This window comes from Salvelinus alpinus, chromosome 4, assembly GCF_045679555.1.
Source record: "Salvelinus alpinus chromosome 4, SLU_Salpinus.1, whole genome shotgun sequence".
Taxonomy (NCBI): Eukaryota; Metazoa; Chordata; class Actinopteri; order Salmoniformes; family Salmonidae; genus Salvelinus; species Salvelinus alpinus.
Genome location: NC_092089.1, coordinates 82,948,984 through 82,973,533, shown reverse-complemented (window position 1 = coordinate 82,973,533; position 24,550 = coordinate 82,948,984). Strand labels below are relative to the sequence as shown.

Below are 24,550 nucleotides of genomic sequence, written 5' to 3'. Positions count from 1 at the left end.
ATACTCTACAGTGGAGTTGCAACATAATGATTGACTGAAATTGGGCATATTTTGATGCCGCAAAAAGTTGAAATAGCCTATGCTTGACTGTTTTGACTAATGTAGATAACAGGTTTAATTGTAGTCCCCTGTGTTCCCTTTTGGCGTCAGTTCCATATGACTTTTCTGTCCTTTATTTTTGACGTATTGTTGGCAACTTGAAATATATCAGAAAATAAATGGCAGTAGATTATATGAATGCTCTGTGGACGTAAAGAAACAATTTATTTCAAATTCTATAACCTTCAGCGATAGTCAAGTAGTACATAAAATGAATTCACCACAGGAAGACTTAGGAAGCTCCACTGTTCCATTATCCCTCCATGTTTATGTAAGCACACTGCTCTAAAGATAGCTAATAGACATCCAGCGCTTTTTTTCTTGTCCTCATCCATCAAAATGAATTAAACTTGGCATGTCAAGTCTGTGCTGTAAATTCCCATGGTTTTAAGACTAGCCTAGTGACATGGCGAGATGGAGTTTTCTAATTTTGTGCAGTGGCAATTAGAAGCTGTAGTTAGGATGTATGATTCGTCTACCCAGACACCTGTTTTCTTAATTCACTTGGATTTTTACAGTCAGGCAGGCCTTGATAGCTTTGCGAGACAGCAGAGGTAATTGCTTTAGCTTACCTCACATTAATTACAATTGCTAGGGTAAACGTCTTCCCAAGCAGTATACTCTTTTTTTTTTTTTAAGTATGTTTATTTATATATATATATATTTTTTTAAATATTTATATATATATATATATAGATAGATAGATATATAGATATAGATATATAGATATAGATATATAGATAAAAAATAAATAAATAAAATATATATATATTTTTTTTAATAGAAAAGTCATGGGCCCAGTTCATTTGGATTTATGAATAGGCCTAGTTGTTATACAGAACACCACTCCAACTCCAACACTCAGACTTGTTCATAAGGCTTGAATTCAACTTATTTAGTTGTTTTAATGGCAGGAAAAGGGTCTTAACATGATCTCTCTCTGTTTCAGACGTCACTCGCCACCAGGTTTGCGCAAGAGGCCTTTGGGAAACAGTACAAACAGACCATTGGCCTGGATTTCTTTCTGAAGAGAATAACTCTGCCAGGTAAGACACCTTCATCCTCTGGTTCTTTCTGAAGACAATAACTCTACCAGGTAAGACACCTTCATCCTCTGGTTCTTTCCGAAGACAATAACTCTACCAGGTAAGACACCTTCATCCTCTGGTTCTTTCCGAAGACAATAACTCTACCAGGTAAGACACCTTCATCCTCTGGTTCTTTCCGAAGACAATAACTCTACCAGGTAAGACACCTTCATCCTCTGGTTCTTTCCGAAGACAATAACTCTACCAGGTAAGACACCTTCATCCTCTGGTTCTTTCCGAAGACAATAACTCTACCAGGTAAGACACCTTCATCCTCTGGTTCTTTCTGAAGACAATAACTCTGCCAGGTAAGACACCTTCATCATTTGGTTCTTTCCTAAGAGAATAACTCTGCCAGGTAAGACACCTTCATCATTTGGTTCTTTCTGAAGACAATAACTCTACCAGGTAAGACACCTTCATCCTCTGGTTCTTTCCGAAGACAATAACTCTACCAGGTAAGACACCTTCATCCTCTGGTTCTTTCTGAAGACAATAACTCTACCAGGTAAGACACCTTCATCCTCTGGTTCTTTCTGAAGACAATAACTCTACCAGGTAAGACACCTTCATCCTCTGGTTCTTTCTGAAGACAATAACTCTACCAGGTAAGACACCTTCATCCTCTGGTTCTTTCCGAAGACAATAACTCTACCAGGTAAGACACCTTCATCCTCTGGTTCTTTCCTAAGAGAATAACTCTGCCAGGTAAAACACCTTCATCCTTTGGGCGTGCCGGCCTGCTCTTTACCACACCACAGATACAGACACACACTCACGCAGGTACAGACACACTTACATGCCTCTGGTTCTTTCCGAAGACAATAACTCTATCTCAGGCCTAAGACACCTTCATCCTCTGGTTCTTTCCGAATGATCAATAACTCGATGACCAGGTAAGACTACCTTGCATCCTCTGGTTCTTGTCCGAAGACAATAACTCTGACCAGTGTAAGACATGCACGTTTCATCCTCTGGTTCTTTCTGAAGACATATAACGTCTGCCAGGTACAGACACCTTACATCATTTGGTTCTTTCCTAACGCAGAATTCCCAAACTCTGTCCTCAGGTACCCAAACACCTTCATCCTTTGGGCGTACCCGGCGCTGGCTCCTTGACGCACGATGCCACAGTATACAGACTACACATCTCACGCATGCTGCTTACGACACGTGCACATCTACATGCCCGTCCGACGTTATTAAAGCAGCCTACTTGGAATGTATTACATTTCTTTTTACAAAAGCTGTATGTGAATTTGAGTTTGTGCACAATTTAACTTTTTATTGTTATTACACAAAGCATTAGAATTTCTGAATTTATTTTCAAATTGATACAAAATGTGTTGTTGCGTATTTTCCTTCCCCAGTGTTTCATGGTAAAACCGAACAATTTTGTTCCTCAGGTTATCTCAGGACTTTCAATGTGTCTTTCTTGGTAGCACCACATTGTGGAGAGTCTGCCACTTCTCATCCTTATTCATTCTGAAAGCTGTTCTCTCTAGGGCAAACACCAGGATTTTTTCCCTCCATGAAGCCAATGGACAGCTTATGTCCAGAGAGGCGAGCCTTACACATAATTCTGTGGGCACAGTACAGAGTAAATACATTTAGCATTTTATATTCATATCCCGGGGTTCAACTGATCTTTGTTCTGAACCACATAAAACATTCATGTTCTTATTTGTTTATTTTCAAACCCACGGAAATAAAGCCTCGCTCTGTATCCTCTTAGATGTGTAAAATAAATGTTTATTGACTAATGTTATATTTAGACTAAAGCCCCCCATTTTCACTTCCTACCATATGGCATGGGGATTTTCAGCATTTTAAATTGCATATTTAAAATGGTGCCAAGGCATAAAGCTGCAAAAGTCTGCAAAGTAGCTCCATTCTTTTATGACTAATAAAATAACATTTAAGCAAGGGTGGATTAAGTACTAAAATAAATATATGATAACTTGAAACTATTACATTTAGTCCTATATTCAGTTTCAGTTGGTAATAGTAGGAGAAAGAAAACATGAACGTTTTAGTAGAGATAATTAGGCATTCCTTAGTGAAATAGGGAAAGGCAAGGCTTCAATGAGACATCGCACAAATAATTCCAATCTTAGTTGTTGTGATTCTGGTAAAAATAGTTGAGAACCATTACTTATCTGCAGCACGGCAAGACGTGTGTGTGTGTGTGTATAATAGATGACGTTGGTTCAACACGAGTTGTAAAATGGCACATTTTCTGGGAGATTGGGTTCTCTTGACCTGATGAAGAGGATGGCTGTGTTTGCCATTTGGGTGGTCCTGAGCTTCGTTAGGACCTACGCCCGCCTTCGACTGGATGTGTTGTGGGGCTCTATGGGGATCTCCAAGATGGGGGGGAGAGTATAGCCGGCGCTGGCCCCTCTCACCGTGAAGGCCCAGCTTGTCAAACTTAATGTACATTTTCCAATGCGTGGAGAGGTGAGGTGAGGCCGATTGGCACACAAACTTCTCTTTGTGTGCTTTTAACAATACCTCTTCCAGATGTCTCATGTTTGGTCTGTGAATTAATACTTATCAAAATGGTGATGTTTTGATAGTGTTTTTATTGGGTTCCACTGAACAGTGCTAATAGCTAATGAAGACTACTAAAAACACAAAATCAGCCACTAACTCACCACGTAAGCAGGGAAACTTTGGGTCTGTTGAGTCTTTTAAACAGAAATAAAGTTTGTGTCCGACTGCAGGGGATGGGTGGGGATAGCTCGCATGCTGTAACACCAAGGGCAATTATTCATTGCACTCTTCAATGTAGCTTTACATTGACACTGTATAGTCTAGATGTAGTCACTGTGAACACTCGCGCTTCCTTCCTCGGAGAAACAGGGACTTGTGTGGTGGGGGTCAGCTCGTCCAGCCGTGTCCACACTGTACGCTCGGCTCGCCATAAGCGCTCTAGGCCAATGAAGGGCCCTCATCACACCGACAAACTCCTCACTGTCTGGTCTTCTCTTCTTTTCTTTTCTCAACCACCCTTTTCATTTTCCAGAGGAGGAAAATATTTATTTAGATTTGGTTTTGTACCCGGTCCCCCTCTCTCCCTCTCCCCACCTCCCTCCTATATAAATTGGGACAGTAGTCTTCTTTTGCTTCTTATTTTGTGTTTAATTATCTGTATTTTTCTTAACACCACATATTTCTCCTTACTCTCCTCGACTTGGCAGAGAACGACACAATGCAAACAGCTATTCCCAGGCTAATAAGTGCTCATTTTTTTCCGGCCAGGGGTATTGAGAATGTTTAAATTACAGGGTAAGCATACCTATTCATCCCCCTGAATCTCTCCTCTGGATATTCTTGGATGTGGAGCATGTGTGACCTGCCAGAGGCGAGCGGTTAAAAATTAAAGATTAATCTATGATTTATTGTTTCCAATATGTACATGAACAAAGTCAACGTTTTATTATAGAAATCCCTCTCCCAAAATATAGGCTCCGGTTACGACTGACTCGTGATTTCCCAAAGATTATGAGCTTTGTTAAAACAAACGCCTATAAAGGGAACCAAAACAACCGAGATGGAAAGCTCACAAATTACAGTACAATTGAATTTGTCTTCTCTTGTCACGTTCTTTTCCAGTTGATCGACTTACGTTCACTTTTTAGTCAGAAGTTGATGATATGAAAAAGAAGCTAACGCGTCAAGCCAAACGTTGATAGTTTTGTAATATGTGGGCTGCATTGCAGCAGCTTTTGTTTGAAACATTGAAGTCATTTAATAGTTTCTAATGATTTTAAGTTTCTCCATTTCCTCTTCCCTCAGGCAACTTGAATGTTACCCTGCAAGTGTGGGATATTGGAGGTCAAACGATTGGAGGGAAAATGCTGGATAAATATGTCTATGGTGCTCAGGTACTGTAACATACACACGCACACAATAAACGCTGAGGTGGTCCGTCGTTGTTCACGTTAGAGCTCTGAACTTTTTAACTGTATTTAACAAATTTACAATGTAATAGTGTTTCCCTATTAGGCTTGGGTAGTTAATAAGCCTTTATGATAATATTAGTGCAACAGGACCCTGCACAGACTGCAGCCAAGTTTTACTACTTAGCTGGTCATATGGACTAGACTATGTACAGTATGAGGGGGAGTAAGAAACACCTTTCTCTCTTTCTCCCTTCCCCTGCTCTAACTTCATTATTTATTAACAAAATAAGCATATTTACAAATGATTGTGAATAGAGCGAGGTTTGTGTTGACACTGCAATAACACGTGGGTGGGAGTGTTATGTTTGTGCGTTTGCCTCATTCCGCTAAGCAACATCCCTAAGTGGTTGTTGCTATATAGGCTACCATTATCTGTCACCCAAAGCCATATTCTACGCTCTCAAAGCTGCACTTGTTTGAAGAGGTATAGATATAGCTATAGATCTGGTTTATCTGAAGAGCATGGGGCCTGTATGGGATGTAGAGACCGAGACAACACTTGAGGCTGTTGGTGTGTGTAGGTCAGTCATGTCTGTACTGTAATACCTCCTCAGCCACCCCGGCCGCTCACTCACACACAACAACAAAGTGTCGTCCATCAATGCCACATTGGAATACTTTGCTCTGCGGGTTTCTCACCAGAGCTTTATGGGGCTTTCACGACCATTGTTCGACGAGCCACGGGCGACAATCAATCATAGTCATTGGTAGCGACGCGCTGTAATTGTAACTGACACAAACTGTCGTCACCGGCCTTGTGTTGTGACATTGCGTGTCCCGGACCAGACGCTTCCTGAAGAAAAAGGAGCTGCAATTCTGTTTCATGATGATGCAATCAAAGGCAAGGTAGTCTATTTATTTTGGCTCCTTTTCATATTCTATAGTCTTTTGGAATGGTAAAGAGATAAACTGACACAATGTTGGCACTTGAGGCTTTTGTTTTTAACATGTACACTGAAGTGTTTCATCTTTTGTTTACATATCAACTAGTACAGACGCCAGCTTTAACGGTCTGGTTACTCCGATGGGCACCTTTTGTGCTTTGCTATAGGACTACTTCCGTTTTTGTACCTACGCTGACAATACTTACAAAGTATTTCGATGAAGAGAGGGATGAGACCTCCTTCATAACCACACGTATATTACCCTCTTTTATTTGTAAGCACAGACAACACAGACAATTTTGTGGCCAGGGAACCTAACAACCTAACCTAACCCCCATCTTACCTTCATATGCTTGTTTGACTGGGTGGACAAAACTCTGTGGTTCCCCTCGCCCCGATGTTCACAAACAGACAAATTAGAGCGTAGGCGTAGTGGTTCGGCTGTATGTTCTTAGCATGTCTCTCTGCATCTGTAACAGCGATCTAGATCTTTAATACCATGACTAACTTAGAGAGAGCTGAGGAGGTGCGAACTCCTTGGGGAGTGTGTGTTTTGAGATGGATAGGGGTAAGAAGAGGACTGTCTTTTCTCAGACACTAGTGCCACCTGCTGTTCACACTCAACCTCTCTGTCATGTTTGTTCTCATCTTATGTCAAATTGAATTTGTTTTGGGATGTTGTGATTCAAATCATTTCAGATTTTCCATGGTATTGTTTTTTAGGGTGTTCTTCTAGTGTACGACATTACAAACTACCAGAGCTTTAAGAATCTGGAGGACTGGTACGGCATGGTCAAGAAGGCCAATGAAGAGTCTGACGTCCAGCCTGTGGTCTCCCTGGTGGGAAACAAAAGTAAGTATTGCTGACGCACATGCACGCACACATGCACTCGCAGGTAGCCTAGTGGTTATGAGCCTTGGGTCAGTAACTGAAGGTCGCTGGTTCGAATCCCAGAGCCGGCAAGGTGGAAAAATCAGTTAACCCCCAACAACAACTGCTCCTCGGGTGATGACGTGGACTTTGATTAAGGCAGCCCCCACCCACACTGATCTGATTCAGAGGGGTTGGGTTAAATGCGGAAGACACATTTCGGTTGAATGCATTCAGTTGTGCAACTGACTAGGTATCCACTTTCCCCCTTTCTTTTCTTCTGCTCATAGGCCACGCTCTTACACATCATAAAAGGGACTGAAGGCTAAGCAGATGAGTCAACCATAATGTATGAACACAGAGAGCTGTGAAGACAATGTCATTTTCAGTGCAGTAAAGAAAAATCACAATTTTTCTCTGCCGGACCATTTTTTAAATGTATTTTTCACTTTTCTTGACACTGCATGATTTAGCAGTACATCAGCAACCATATTACTGTACCCAGCTCTATTCTGCATTACAGCAGCGACCATATTACTGTACCCAGCTCTATTCTGCATTACAGCAGCGACCATATTACTGTACCCAGCTCTATTCTGCAGTACAGCAGCGACCATATTACTGGACCCAGCTCTATTTAGCAGTACAACAGCGACCATATTACTGTACCCAGTACGATATACTGCTTTCTCGGGAACAGGCCCAGATCCCCGTGATTTGCGCGAAGAGGCGGAGAAAAAGGGGCCGGAGGGCGGGCTGCCTTCTGAGAATTCGTAGGTGATCGTAAAAACACCCACTTCCTTCCATTCTTCTAGCAAATATACAGTCTTTGGGCAATAAAATAGATGACAGTCGCGGAAGATTAAGCTACCAACGGGACATTCAAAACTGTAATATCTTATGCTTCACGGAGTCATGGCTGAACGATGACATTATCAACATACAGCTGGCTGGTTATACGCTGCACCGGCAGGATAGAACAGCGTCGTCTGGTAAGACTAGGGGCGGCGGACTATGTATTTTTGTAAATAACAGCTGGTGCACAATACATTAAGGATGTCTTGGGCTATTGCTCGCCTGAGGTAGTGTGGTCTACAGCTTATCATGAGATACTCGATCTACCGAGAGAGTTTTATCTGTATTTTTCGTAGCTGTTTACATACAACCACAGTCAGAGGCTGGCACTGAGACAGCACTGAATGAGCTGTATTCCGCCATAAGCAAACAAGAAAACGGTCACCCAGAGGCGGCGCTCCTAGTAGCCGGGGAATTTAACGCAGGGAAACTTAAATCAATTTTACCAAATTTCTGTCAGCATGTTAAATGTGCAACCAGAGGGGAAAAAACTCTGGACTACCTTTACTCCACACACAGAGACGCATACTAAGCTCTCCCTCGCCTTCCATTTGGCAAGTATGACCATAATTATATCCTCCTGATTCCTGCTTACAAGCAAAAATTAAAGCAGGAAGCACCAGTGACTAGATCAATAAAAAAGTGGTCAGATGAAGCACATGCTAAGCTACAGGACTGTTTTGCTGGCACAGACTGGAATATGTTTCGGGATTCCTCCAATGGCATTGAGGAGTACACCACATCAGTCACTGGCTTCGTCAATAAGTGCATCGATGACGTCGTCCCCACAGTGACTGAACGTACATACACCAACCAGGAGCCATGGATTACAGGCAACATCCAAACTGACCTAAAGGCTAGACCTGCCGCTTTCAAGGAGCGGGACTCTAATCCGGAAGCTTATAAGAAATCCCGCTATGCCCTCCGACGAACCATCAAACAGGCAAAGCATCAATACAGGACTAAGATTGAATCGTACTACACCGGCTCTGATGCTCGTCAGATGTGGCAGGGCTTGCAAACCGTTACAGACTACAAAGGGAAGCACAGCCGAGAGCTGCCCAGCCACACGAGCCTACCAAACGAGCTAAAATACTTCTATGCTCGCTTCGAGGCCAATAACGCTGAAACATGCATGAGAGCACCTGCTGTTCCGGAAGACTGTGTGATCACACTCTCCGCAGCCGATGTGAGTAAGACCTTTAAACAGGTCAACATTCACAAGGCCACAGGGCCAGACAGATTACCAGGACTTGTACTGCGAGCATGCGCTGACCAACTGGCAAGTGTCTTCACAGAAATGTTCAACCTCTCCCTGTCCGAGTCTGTAATACCAACATGTTTTAAGCAGACCACCATAGTGCCTGTGCTCAAGAACATGAAGGCAACCTGCCTAAATGACTACCAACCCGTAGCACTCACGTCTGTAGCCATGAAGTGCTTTGAAAGTCTGGGCATGGCTCACATCAACACCATTATCCCAGAAACCCTAGACCCACTCCAATTTGCATACTGCCCCAACAGATCCACAGATGATGCAATCTCTATTGCACTCCAGACTGCCTTTTCCCACCTGGAGAAAAGGAACACCTATGTGAGAATGCTATTCATTGACTACAGCTCAGCGTTCAACACCATGGTGCCCTCAAATCTCATCAATAACCTAAAGACCCTGGGACTAAACACCTCCCTCTGCAACTGGATCCTGGACTTCCTGACGGGCCGCCCCCAGGTGGTAAGGGTAGGTAACAACAAATCCATCCGCAACGCTGATCCTCAACACAGAGGAGGACAACAACCTCTCTCTCAACGTGATCAAGACAAAGGAGATGATTGTGGACTACAGGAAAAGGAGGACCAAGCACGCCCCCATTCTCATCGACGGGGCTGCATTGGAGCAGGTTGAGAGCTTCAAGTTCCTTGGTGTCCACATCACCAACAAATTAACATGGTCCAAGCACACCAATACAGTTGTGAAGAGGGCACAACAAAACCTATTCCCCCTCAGGACAGAAGATTTGTCATGGGTCCTCAGATACTCAAAAGGTTCTACAGTTGCACCATCGAGAGCATTCTGACTGGTTGCATTACTGCTTGGTATGGCAACTGCTTGGCCTCCAAACGCAAGGCACTACAGAGGGTAGTGCGAACGGCCCAGTACATCACTGGGGCCAAGCTTCCTGCCATCCAGGACCTCTAAACCAGTCGGTGACAGAGGAAGGCCCTAAAAAGTATCAAAGACTCCAGCCACCCTAGTCATATACTGTTCTCTGCTACCGCACGGCAAGCGGTACCGGACCGCAAAGTCTAGGCCATAAGACTCCTAAACACCTAATCAAATGGCTACCCAGACTATTTGCATTGCCCCCCCTCTTACACTGCTGCTGCTCTCTGTTGTTATCATCTATGCATAGTCACTTTAATAACTCTACCTACATGTACATATTACCTCGACTAACCGGTGCACACGCACATTGACTCTGTACCAGTACCCCCCTGTATATAGTTTCGCTATTTTTATTTTACTGCTGGTCGTTAGTTACTTGTTACTTTTATTTCTCATTCTTATCCATAATTTTTTTTAAACTGCGTTGTTGGTTAGGGGCTCGTAAGTAAGCCTTTCACTGTATTCGGCACATTTGATTTTGATTTATTTTGCAGTACGGCAGCTACCATATTACTGTACCCAGCTCTATTTTGCAGTACGGCAGCGACCATATTCCTGTATCCGGCTCTATTTTGCGGTACGGCTGCGAACGTATTACTGTATCCGGCTCTATTTAGCGGTACGGCTGCGACCATATTACTGTATCTGGCTCTATTTAGTGGTACGGCGGCGAACGTATTACTGTATCCGGCTCTATTTAGCGGTACGGCGGCGAACGTATTACTGTATCCGGCTCTATTTAGCGGTACGGCGGCGAACGTATTACTGTATCCGGCTCTATTTAGCGGTACGGCGGCGACCGTATTACTGTATCCGGCTCTATTTAGCGGTACGGCGGCGAACGTATTACTGTATCCGGCTCTATTTAGCGGTACGGCGGCGAACGTATTACTGTATCCGGCTCTATTTAGCGGTACGGCGGCGACCGTATTACTGTATCCGGCTCTATTTAGCGGTACGGCGGCGAACGTATTACTGTATCCGGCTCTATTTAGCGGTACGGCGGCGAACGTATTACTGTATCCGGCTCTATTTAGCGGTACGGCGGCGAACGTATTACTGTATCCGGCTCTATTTAGCGGTACGGCGGCGACCGTATTACTGTATCCGGCTCTATTTAGCGGTACGGCGGCGACCGTATTACTGTATCCGGCTCTATTTAGTGGTACGGCGGCGACCGTATTACTGTATCCGGCTCTATTTAGTGGTACGGCGGCGACCGTATTACTGTATCCGGCTCTATATAGCGGTACGGCGGCGACCGTATTACTGTATCCGGCTCTATTTAGCGGTACGGCGGCGACCGTATTACTGTATCCGGCTCTATTTAGTGGTACGGCGGCGACCGTATTACTGTATCCGGCTCTATTTAGTGGTACGGCGGCGACCGTATTACTGTATCCGGCTCTATATAGCGGTACGGCGGCGACCGTATTACTGTATCCGGCTCTATTTAGCGGTACGGCGGCGACCGTATTACTGTATCCAGCTCTATTTAGTGGTACGGCGGCGACCGTATTACTGTATCCAGCTCTATTTAGCTCTAAACTTGAGACTGATTTTTCTATTGGGGCTGTTGATTATTCACTTCCCCTTCTGTCTCCACTCCTCTGATCCTGTTTGTGTGTGTAGGAGTGTGTTGCAGTCGATAATACTAGATAGGCCATTGTGTGTAACGGCTCAAGCTAATTGATGTGTTTCGATTAGCTAATTGATAGTGAGGAGCAGGGTCTCCTGGGGCGATGGGAACGGTGATGTTTGCGTGCTCTGGGGAGTGACCCTCAGTGATTTAAGACCCTAATGTGGTGGCTACAGGGCACCCTCCCTCTACTCTAACTCCCGCCTGGACACCACTTTGGATGAGGAGAGGATCTTAGATGATAACCAGACAACCTTTTCCGAACCCCCCTCTCCCCACCCGCATCTCTCCAAAATAAAGACTAATAATGATGACTGTGTTTTTTTAAACATCCCCTCTGACAGATGGGGAGACATTGCTGCCGCCGTGTTATTGTAAAGCACCCAGTCACAGCCCCGTGTGTAATGATGGCTGTCGACTGTCCAGCCTCGAACCCCTCCGCCCCACTCCTCCTCCGCCCCAGTGATGAATGGCCCACAGAGTGGTATCTACACAGGAAGCCTCTCTAATGTTACTCAACGGGGCCTTTAGGTCAGGGCTTAATACGCCTGTCTAGCGCAGGGATTCTCTTGTCTTCGCATTAGGGCGCATCTCTTAATGCCCGGGCCTAACGGCAGGCGCCTCCGTATTTAGGCTACATTTTGTATACTGTCGGTGAGTGTGTCTGTGTATACGTGTGTGTAAGTGCGTTTGTTATAGTGTGTGTCAGTGTGTATACTGTAATATGTATTTAAGAAGTGTATAGCCCTCTGTCAGGGTCCCCCCTTTGCCCGCTCAGTCAGTCTGCTCTTAATGGCCATATTGCTAAGAATCGCCCATGTGTGTTTTTTTGGCTCCTACAGTCCGCAAAGAAGAAAAACAAAATCCCACACAGATTTCCCTACCCGGAGCAATCAATTACCTAGCGAGACTTTATGAATCCCTGAACCCTCTCACGGACTCCGTTTCTTCAGAGGGCATGAAGAGAGAGTTAGTCTAGCTATCTTGTGGGAATTGCCCACACAGACATTTCTGTTTTGCTTTCTTTTTTCCCCCTCCCCTGCTCCGTCGTCTTTCGCTCTTTTGCCGAGGAGCCCCTCTAACACTTATGTATCATAGCTCTTTTTATTTTTACCAAGTGCCCGGCCGTCACTCAGTTATAATGAATAGAACAATAAATATTCATCATTCTTGGGGGAAATGTTGAGATTTTGTTTTGTAAGTTCCCATGAAATCTAAATGAGTGAAGTAGCCACCAGCCCTCAGACCATGTCAACTGAAATAGAAGGACCTAACCAGGAGCTTATAAGAGCATGATTTGCACTATACAGATTTATGAGAGGGCATGTCCTCTGGGAGATGCCTTCTCTCTCTTAACCACTGACATGTTTTACTGTTGTTTCCCTTCATTCACTCTCACTTATCATATATGCAGTACTAGTGTGTTATCGACTTGCGTTTTGATGTCTACAGTATCGTGTACAAACAGTCAGTGAGGGTAAGGCTTCAAAGAGGACAGTCTGACCCCACCATTTATTCGTACCTGTGCAATGTTTTTGAGACAGACGCAAATAAGAACCCCCCCCCCCTTTATCTTTGCCAAACCTCAGTATACTTAGCGTAATTGGGCTTAAACGGATATCTTATTTGGGATGCTGTTGTTCCCTCCTCTCCTTACCCTGGCCTGCCTGACCGCCCTCCACTGCCATTTGGCTGGTGGGGAACAGCCTCCCCATTCTCTGTTTAACACGGCCGTGTAGGGTTAAGGTGCCGTGTTAAGCCGGCGTTGTGTACCTCCTTGCCCTCCACATGCTGTCCAGACCCTTGTGTTAAATAATGGCACCACTTGTAACAATTCAGGGAGGAAGCAAATTAAATGTTTTATTGAGGACACACGTGTATACAAACGCATGCACGCACGCACACAGAAACGCACGCACACAACTGCGCACACAGAAACACAAAAACTATGCACACACGGACGGACACACACACACAGAGAAACATAGAGACACTCAAACACTTGCAGAGGGTGGGTTTTTCTAGGCACACATGGGTAATGGAAGAATGCTCAGCTCTTGGTCTGTCTAAACATACTATAACTGTTTATTACAGCACAGCCCAGTGTAACACCGTATGGTACACAGTATCCTCTCAGGAAAATGTAGACTTCATATGCATGCAGTATCCCTCACTTATTCAGATATTGTTTTCCTTTATTATTCAATGTATGTTTCAAAATATATATATTTTTTGTTTTACTGTCATACAACATCTGAATTACTGATTGATAGTCTTAAAGGTGGTATTTGGGCTAGTTTGAGACCTGTGGTTCGTGTAGGTAAAGGTGTCGCACTGCCCGCTGTGTGAATTCATGATGTATGATGTCTTCACTTATAGGTGAACAATGGCATCATTAATTGTTAGAAGAATTGGTCTTTCTATTGTAGCTGCAGCTTCCTAAAGGGCTTTGAACTTGCAGATTTATTCATCTGTTATTATGTTGGATATAGTGAATAAGGATGTATAGTGGGGTCTGAAATTGTATAGTGGGGTCTATAGTTGTATAGTGGGGTCTATATATTGTATAGTGGGGTCTGAAGACCCCCTTGATTAAAAATGTGCAATAATGACTGTATAAAATAAATAATACAAATACTGAGCTATATTGTATTCTCCCAAAAATTGGGAAATTATATAATTTTCTAATAATACATTTGCTTAGGGAAATATTTTGTTTCACAACTAATAGTTTTTTTTCTACTCAAAGGTAGATCCAAATTGACACCCCTAAAAATTATTATAAATAAAGTAGTCAAAAGTTTAGTACTTGGTCCCATATTCCTAGCACGTAATGATTACATCAAGCTTGTGATTTTACAAACTTGTTGGATGCATTTGCTGTTTGTTTTGGTTGTGTTTCAGATTATTTGGTGCCCAATAGAAATTGTTTACCATTAATGTATTGTGTCATTTTGGAGTCACTTTTATTGTAAATAAGAATAGAATATGTTTCTATGCACTTCTACATTAATGTCACGGATAATCCTGAATTAATTGTGAATAATGAGTGAGAAAGTTACAGAGCGTCAAAGACCCCCCACCCCCCCAAAGACATGCTAACCTCTCCTGTTATTGGTAATGGTGAGAGGTTAGCGTGTTCTGGGGGTATGAACTTTGACCCTCTGTAACGTTCTCACTCATTATTATTCCCGATTCATTCAGGATTATCTGTAATCATGGTAGCATCCACATTAATGTAGGACTGTTCAGAATCATATTATATTCTTATTTATAATAAAAGTGACTCCAAAATGACAGAATACGTAATTTACCATTTAATTTGTTTTGGTCACAACATAATCTGAAACGCAACCAAAACAAACAGCAAATGCATCCAACAAGTTTGATGTAGTCATTGCGTGCTTTGGCATATGGGACCAAATGCTAAACTGTAGACTATTTTATTTATAAGAATCTTGGGATGTCAATCATTTTGACCCATAACTTCTGGATAATTTTTTTGTATTACTTGCTAAACAAAATATTTTTCTCTGAGCAATTGTATTAGTATAAAATAAGTTCCCTTTTTTTTGAGCATACAATATAGCTCAGTATTTGTATTTATTTTACACAGCCAATGTGTCAAATTTCATACCCTACTCTATAGTTTATCCATGCAATGAATGATGTGCTAAGTCAATGTATCGTAAATAGTTGATCAAGTACAACTTTTTTTTCATTTGATATTTTACGTGATGTTTCATGATCATCTTAAAGGGATAGTTCACTGATTTTATATATTTCTTTCCTTACAGTGCAGTCTATGAACAAGGAGCCACTACAATACACTCATTGGTTTCGTTAATTAAACTAGCTACTGCAAATAATTTGCATCATTAGCATTTTTTTTATCAAAATCCATGTCCCCGTTTAGCATGTTTTAAAAGTAATGTCCAAAATAAATAATCTACAAATAATTTAAACCAATTAATTGAGTAACCGAATCCATTTAAGAGGTGATTATGGTATGACATTTGATACATGCTAAACGTGGCAGATTGATTTACATGAGGAATTGATCCCGACATGCTATTGTTGCTAATTGTTTGCATTGGCCAGTTGAACAAAACCAAGTGTGGATTGCGGTCACTCCTTGTCCAAAGACTGCTTTCAAGGTAAGGAAACAAATTATTTTAAAATGCTAAATCACTGAACTCTCCCTTTTTAAAACCTTGAAATACTGTGTTTTGGTCATTACCTGAATAATTTATTGAATGTATTTAACAAGTGGCATGTTTATGCTGACATTGGAACTGTGCACCCTCTTTTCATTCTGCAGTTTATCAAGCCAATTTGTTTTTATTAAGAGGGGACCACTGGACCCCTGCCCCTCCCCACCCACCCATTCCCCTTCCCTTTCGATATCACTATCCCTTAGGAGCTTTGGGGGCATCCATCATGGGCTCCCACAGCCCTTATTTGGGTGACTTAAATGGGTTCAGTTCTCTTAACCCCTCCTCATCACTCATGCCTTTTAGCACGGAGGTTCTGACACTTTTTTTTTTTGCCTCATCCACGCTGGCTCGCCATGGGAAATGTTCCAGATCCACGCTTTTTCGCCATGGGACATGTTCCAGATCCACGCTGGCTCCATGGGACATGATCCAGATCCACGCTGGCTCCATGGGACATGATCCAGATCCACGCTGGCTCCATGGGACATGATCCCTCCTCTGGCTGGGAGATAAGACTCCTGCACCGAGAGACTGTTCCTCTCTTTTTTCCCTCTCTCTTTCTCTCTCTTGCTCTCACACACGTTGCACTATCTTTCTTTCAGTCACACGCTCAGCCCTGTACTTACACACTATCTTTCGGGAAATGTTCTCTTTCCCTGCCTTTTACAGTAAATGTTCTCTTTCCCTGCCTTTTACAGTAATGTCTTCATTGGCTATGTGTGTCAAACAACATGCGTGTTTACCTTCTACATGGTACGGCAAACCTTTCCACATACCGTTACCCATCCCACTCTTCTTCACTGCCGCCTATTCGTCCATGTGAAAACTCAAATGCCTATTTCTCAAAACTCGGTTCTCGTACAGATGTAGGATCTTCATTTGATCACCCTGTTGCAGGATAACTTTCCTGCAATGCAAGAAATGTAAAACTTGTAGTGTATATGAGGTTAATAAAAGCTTCAGATGGTTGTAATTTCCACTTTGAGATTTTAGTTATATTCCCTTGCGAAAAATGTATAAAACCCTACAAAAAAATAAATCCACATAATAATTCACATTTCCTATTGCTGTAGGATTATTTTCCTGCTGTAGCAAACTGGCTCAAATTAAGATCCTACATCTGTATAACATCTCTAAACTCGGTTGTCGTTATAAAATGTCTCTCCTCCACCAACATTGTCCGGACGGAGTTGTTTGCCCTCTTGGCAAGGCCCAGGGTGGAGGCCTCCCCCTCCTCCTCTCCACTCCCCTCAACCCCCTGCCCCAGTAAAGCTGCCACAGTTCCTGTCTGTTCTGTGTAGGCCTGCACATTTCTTAATAGAGATGCTCAGAAGTCCAGGAGCCCAGAGGAGCTCAATGCGCTTCTGTTTTTGGTTTAGCTCAGAAATGTTTTTCCTGGCTTGGCCCGCTCGTACTTAGGTCCTCTTACAACAAACTAAAAGGCCCTAATTGCCCCCGAGGGGACGGTTTAGCCACAATAGACATGTGGTGGGACAAAAGCCCAGTCCTTCGCACCCCCCCCCCCTCCCCCAGATATAGGAGATGTACACGTCAGCAGTGTCTGTGTAGCGCTGCAGGGAGGGTGACCGCAGGTTCGACACTGTAAAACATTATATATACAGTCTATAGATCCCAGTAAGGGATGGCGCATGCTTGGGTAAAGATTAGGAATGTTTACAGTATACACCAAGTCCAGCGTTTCCTGTTTTTTTTCAATTTTATTTTTCTTAATTTTATTAAATGGAAACAGTGGCCAGATTCGATGTTGATTGTATCGAATCCGAAGTACAACCGCATTAGCTAAAGCAGCAGGCCCTCTTGGCTCAAAATAATTTTCTGTGATAATTAGAGATTCAGGTTACTATGACGCAGTGGGAGGCTGAGGATGAATGGGAAGGTTTAGCACTTTGTTGCAGATAAGCCAGCCAGGCACCCAATGGAAATATGGCGGCCATTTGAAAACATACCTGTACACGCATCTCTCCTACTCCGTCCCGAGCCTGAAGTAAAATGAAAAGTCCTCATTCATTTTAGCCATCCATAAAGCAAATATTGTTGCACGTGCAGTAGATGATCAGTCTTCGGATGCCTTCTTGTGTGGTAAGTCACGGGCCATTTAAGTTGCACAACGCAGCACAGCTTAGCCACCTGACCCGACGGCAGCCTGGAACCATCATCACGGTCAAACTGCGCTTTATTTCTTTGGTTTCTCCAGAACATTGATATGGAGGAATGCCTGGACTAAGCTTACACAGCATAGGATACTTGCCGATGCTGCTTTGGATTCGCTAGCATAACTTTAATAAAGCCCGTAGCTTAATATTATGCTTTTGACTGTTATTTGAGAGTGGGATGGGAAGCACCTCCTTCGTTCTTATTTTGCAGTGTTGCATTTCAATCTTTAAAGTGGAACTGAGCACTTTAGTAACATGAAATCTTATTAAAATCTGTTCATATACACCCCCAGGAAGAATATGATGCCTTTTTTTACATGAGCACTTAGTAGACATGGTCATTTTCATGTGTTCATACTTTCATGTTTCATAGAATGTTTGGGAATGATAACATGCTGTCCAAACCGGACGTGCGCGTTGATTTTGTTCACCCACACCAGAAGCGATCAGGACATGCAGGTTGCAATATCAAAACAAACTCTGAACCAACCATATTCATTTGGGGACAGGTCAAAAAGCATTAAACATTTATGGCAATTAAGCTAGCTAGCTTGCTGTTGCTAGCAAATTTGTCCTGGTGTATAAACATTGGGTTGTTATTTTGCCTGAAATGCACAAGGCCCACTACTCTGACAATTAATCTACAGATAAAACGGTCAACCGAATTCATTTCTCATCATCTCTCCTCCCTTCACACTTATTTTTCTTCTTTGGACTTTATATGGTGGTTGGCAACCAACTTTTCTGTGCATCACTACAACCGACTGGAGTGCGGACCTCAGTTAGTCTTTCAATCACCCACGTGGGTATATGCTCCTAAAAACCAATGAGGTGATGGCACGTGGGTATATGCTCCTAAAAAAACAATGAGGAGATGGGAGAGCCTGGACTTGCAGAGCGTTGAGCGTCACAAATATAAGCAATTTCTATTTTAGCGCCTGGCCACGAAGACGTTCACGAGCAGTGTGGGTGCAAGGATTGAATAACATGTATGGGTACATTTTATTTTGCAACTCGCGCACTTGATGAGATTGCTGTGGTCAGCATGTTATACTAAGGCAGTACTGAAAATTCTATTGCAATATAGAGTGGGAAAATGGCCATGCATTTGGACAATTAATAGACACTGCAGTAAATAAAACCTAATAAAAACATCTGTCTTGTCCAGGACCGGACTCTACACAGACCGGTGCGCCATAGCCAATCAGAGCTCTAGTAGGCCATTATGCAAATAATCAATTTGTCACAGGCGGCCTGCCATCATTCACTTTTTGAACTAGACTGTGTTTACAGGCAGTAAGTAGCAACAGAGCGACTTCAGATCATTAGAAAGCATTCGCCAAAAGCCACAAAATACACCTGCTCTGGCTTAACTTGGAGGTTATGACAGCTATAATGAATGATGCCTCATGGGTAAAACTATGATTATGACTTGGCTTATGGCAAGTTGAATCAGGGTTTTTTTGTCCGGAGCTACAACAAAAATGTCTGCTGTTGGGTGTACTGGGAAACACTGGCTTATGGGAATGGGTTGTGTGTTATTATGAAGGCTCCTAGTGGCCTGTATGATTATTATGGCTCATAGTGCGGAGTATTACAGCTCGCCCATAAAAGCACACTTAGTTTAACTGCGACAGGAGAGCTCCGAGGACCTGGCCAGTGAAACCCTGGGCAGCGTCTTGTGCGGTTGGCTCAGAACTGGGCCTTTTGTTCACTTTCACGAGTCCTCAGAGCCCGGTAACCCAGCCGGCGAGGCCCACCGCCCCCGTGTTTTACTGTGGCAGTGACAACCTCACACTCCCCAGTCTGCCCCCACCTCCACTGTCCTGGCTACTGCTGGCCACTTTACTGTTTTTACACCCACTCACAAGGGAGGAAGACCACGCTCAATGTTGTTTTACGGGTCACTGTAGAGAAGCTGATTATGTTTGAAAGTGTGAGACGGGTGTGTACAAGCGGGACGTGTGCGTGTGTGTCCGCACATGTGTTTTGGGAGGAATGGTCGGGTGACAAGATGAGCTGTGATCAATGAGCTGTCGACAGAACACTTCGGACCCGGAGGAAAGCTGGTCCCCTGACGGTCCTGGACCGTTTCAGGCCACCGGGGCAGGGGCGCCGGAGCACAAAGAGTGCTCTGTCTCTGTCAGGACCCCTCCTCCCTTCCCAAGGGTTCCACCAATGCCCCACTCCCCCTGACACTCACCATGACGACATCGGGCTGCAACGCCTCATTGGCCTGCACTCTCTCTTGATACCTCCATCATAATAATAGTAATAATAATTGTGCTGAGTCACTCACAAGTCTTACTGTACTTTGACACAAATTACTGTTCGCCATTTGAGGTTACTGACTTTTGATCTGAAACACTTATTTTACTTGACTCAGATTCAGTCCTTTGTCCCCTCAATGTATGTAATATTTTGATAACTATGAAATCACCATTGAAAATGAAACATAAGTGGAGGTAATACTGAATATCTGAGATTTTGTTCTCGCTTTTGATGAGCAAGCTAATCAAACACGTGGCTTCACAAAATGCAATATAGTGCACTAAAATGTGTAGGCCTGTCGACATTACCTTAGATGTACTTCCTTAGTAAAAAAAAATCATACTTTTCCATAAACAGTATTTCATTAACATACTAACGTTTTGTAACATCAATCTAGTATTTTTTCCTCATTCCTCCAGAAATAAACAGTTCTTGCTTTAAACAATACCCAGACTGTTTAGGCCCAATAAAAATGCACTAGAGTAGCATTTTGGACTCCCAAGCCCTGGTTACTGCATGGCTTCTGAATGAATGCATGGTGTTCCAGAGGCAAGACTGACTTAAAGCAAATGCCTAAACGGGCCTTAACACTTCACTCTGCTCAAAAGATGAAAATCGTAGAATGATTAGCAGGAGTTTGCTGACGATGGATAAAGCATAGCTGTTTGTTGGTGAAGCCAAACAGTGGCCGTGTTATCCTGTTTTGATTGGTGAATTATGGCATGACATTTATGGTATGTTCATGTTGTTCTTCGTGCAAATTTCAAAGCACCAAAGCTCTTTGCGTTTCCCAACTCTGCGCTTTTTATGAGCTGTGCTCATGTCACGTAAACCAGTAGGGTATTAATCGGTTAACTGTGCTGCATGAATTCGTGTTACAGTTTAATTTTACAGGCCACTTCATGCACAAAAAGCACAATCAATGGCGAAAGCCATTAAACATTACACTGAGAAGGCTTTCTGTAATACGTTTGTGAGATTGTAGAAGTTTTCGACGTCTAGTAACAGTAAGTTTAACCGTAAATAAAATGTCACTTGCTATTAACCTGGGTTCTATATCACATTTGGAGAGAAAATAAATCCCACGAAAAAGTGCAGCTGCAGCAGAATCCTTTCATGATGTCATGAGCCTGTCTCAGACACACTATTAGAGGATGGTGTTGGTGTCTACTCAGCTGAACACCTCTGACTCTTATTTTGGCATCAGTCCAGTACACATCCATAATCCATTGATTGTGTTCAGTAGGAAGGAAATGTTTTGAAACAGGGAGGCATTTGAACTTGTCCAATACGAACCGTGACAAAAAAAAAATGCTATGGTGTGCCCTACTGAACATGACCCAAGAGGTCAAAACCCAGCAGTTGGCCATGCTGTGGACTGTTGAGTTGAGCTGTTTTATTGAGCTGCACATCTGCCATAATGGGTGTGCCGGTGGTCCGTATTCCAGGATACCTCCTTCATTCCCTATGCCAACAAAAGGGAGGATGAATAAAGCTGCCTAGTGCTTTGATATCAGGCCTCTGTCACCCATCATAGTAATGGCACCTTAGACACCATAATAGAGCATAAGTCATTATAATAGTACAGGTGTGAGGGGAGGACAGTACAGATTTGGGAGAAGATAGATTGAAGATTCATCCTGTTCTTGTCTTCTTCCAGTGGATACAGAGTAGGCCTGAAGAGGAAAGTTTGGCTGAGACCACCAAGTACTGTGAGAGATTGTGGTCTGGGTGTGGCTATGGTTCGGTTTGATACACTCTCGGAGTAGAGACAACTAGAGGATCCAGCAGCAAGGGTAGTAGCTCAATGTCAATTTGTGGATGATATTGAAGGGAAAGGAAACCCCCTACTGATGGGTCTGCAAGGCACAGTGAGGTAATGTTGGAAGTGATAGGTATTCCCTCGGGTTTTATGAAACCCTGCAACTTTCACTAGGGGGGTATGACCCCCGGACCCCCCTCAAGTCATTTTCCCAACTCTCCCCAACAGTTGTTTGTTTTAAATGAGGCTGGCGGCGATTAACTGTGTTATGTCAAGTTTATTCGCTGGCAGTTACTCGCTCGATTAAATGTTCCACTTGGTCCCCAGCAGTCGACGCAGTGGAACAGTGCAACAAGTCCCTGTGCTATCACTGTGTGTTTTTAAAAAGCCATGATGCCGGGGACCACACAGCACTTCACTCACTGTCTCCTGTGAAGTGATACACCTTTGTTAGTGGGAATGTGTGAAATATATAGGACTATTACAAATCTGAATACTGTCTTAATTTCTTGACTGACCAAATTGTATTGTTTATCAGAGGAAAACAGTGTAATTATCATGGACACTCATTGTGTTTCCCCAAATCTACTAATGAGGAAGGCAGTTTACATTTCTCTAATGTTTAGCCTATAGGCTGCTAACTAATTTGACTTTCTAAAGTCCCTTCATTGTATTACTTAGACACAGCTGACTCCAGAGGTTAAAACCAGTCCGGGCATATATCTTTATCATTTATATTTCTCCCTTTGGCTCTGACCTAACATATGATCTCTTCCAATGTATTTGTCTCTCTAAATGTTTTGAGATTCACCACAATGATGACTGGCTTTTAAAGTAAACACTCATGGTGACTGGGGTGAGATGGAGTCATCGGTCTTGACGAGTGATGATCCATTCTGCTATCTCTATGTGCTAGGAGGCCTAAACAGTTGATTTCGTGTTTGCAGTCACTTCCTGGGGGTAGTTAACGTGACGTACAGTTTGTCAGGAAAGGAGAGAAACCAGATCAGCGGAGGAAGATCGGTTCAAACTGATAAGTGGAAATGGCTACATTAACACGGGTTATAAAAAGAAACTCCATAACTGTAGGCTTTTCGTGAGCTCAGTGTCCACAGACCCACGACACATGAAGCTAGAATCTGTTTTGGAGAGAAACTGTGGTTTTTGGCAATTTTAAACAGTATTTGCTGTTCTACATTTTTACTTGTTGTCATTGGCAGTCCTCCTCGCAAGATTGAAAAAATTTCTTATTTCTGGCCATTTGAATTCTAACAAAAAAATACATGAATTTATGCCTTAACATATCAATCATTGCATTCCTATATTATTAAATACAGTATTGTTTTATACTTTGTGTAGTCATTTACTGCACTTTATTAAGTATTTTCTTGGCATGCATGAAAATATAATGAATTGTCCAATTTGTTAATCCAAATGTATACATAGCCCATGTTTTATTTTCATTAGGGAGGCACTTTGAGTCTCTGGGTCAGGATTGTTCTCTAGTATTCCTGTAAGGGAATGTGATAACCTAACTCTCCCTGCGACCGCCAGAGCAAAATAACACATGCCTACTCTCCCATGTCTTAGGATTGGGTCACAAATTCTATACGTTAGTCTTGAGTAACTATGGAGCAGGTTTTTTTTAAATAAACATTTTGTCTATTGCTTTGTGTAATAAGTGACATTTTGTTTGGCCATTCTGGCTGACAGAATTGGGCATGATCCAGAGTCTCCCAAAGGATTTTGTATTTTTTTGCAGTGGGGGCAAGTGTGAGGGTGGAAGGTTCATTGCTACTAGCGGGGTGGGGGGGTGAACAAGTCTATGGGAACATGCTAGCTGTTTCCATAACCTTCCAGTCATTGAGCCAACGACTATCCGTTTAAAATCGTGTCTCGGCAAAAAATATATATATATATGTATACACACACACACACTACCATTCAAAAGTTTGGGGTCACTTAGAAATGTCCTTGTTTTTGAAAGGAAAGCATTTTTTTTTGTCCATTTAAAATAACATAAAATTGATCAGAAATACAGTGTAGACATTGTTAATGTTGTAAATGACTTTTGTAGCTGGAAACGGCTGATTTTGTATGGAATATCTACATAGGCGTACAGAGGCCCATTATCAGCAACCATCACTCCTGTGTTCCAGTGGCACGTTGCGTTAGCTAATCCAAGTTTATTATTTTAAAAGGCTAATTGATCATTAGAAAACCATTTTGCAATTATGTTAGCACAGCTGAAGACTTGTGCTGATTTAAAGAAGCAATACAACTGTCCTTCTTTAGACTAGTTGAGTATGTGGAGCATCAGCATTTGTGGGTTCGAATACAGGCTCAAAATGGCCAGAAACAAAGAACTTTCTTCTGAAACTCGTCAGTACGTTCTTGTTCTGAGATATGAAGGCTATTCCATGGGAGAAATTGTCAAGAAATGGAAGATCTCGTACAACGCTGTGTACTACTCCCTTCACAGAACAGCACAAACTGGCTCTAACCAGAATAGAAAGAGGAGTGGGAGGCCACGGTGCACAACTGAGCAAGAGGAC

At 42.8% G+C, this 24,550-nt stretch overlaps 1 protein-coding gene across 2 annotated transcripts in view; it reads left to right on the top strand.

Annotated features, from left to right (window-relative positions):
- The window catches only part of LOC139574539 (ras-related protein Rab-28-like), a 52,232-nt gene that overhangs the window by 12,139 nt on the left and 15,543 nt on the right, over window positions 1–24,550 (top strand). For both annotated transcript variants that reach the window (XM_071399217.1, XM_071399216.1), the window contains exons 2-4: window positions 1,049–1,145; window positions 4,989–5,077; window positions 6,763–6,892. In XM_071399217.1, the coding sequence (XP_071255318.1) occupies window positions 1,049–1,145; window positions 4,989–5,077; window positions 6,763–6,892 (316 nt within the window). The remainder of the gene's footprint in view (window positions 1–1,048; window positions 1,146–4,988; window positions 5,078–6,762; window positions 6,893–24,550) is intronic.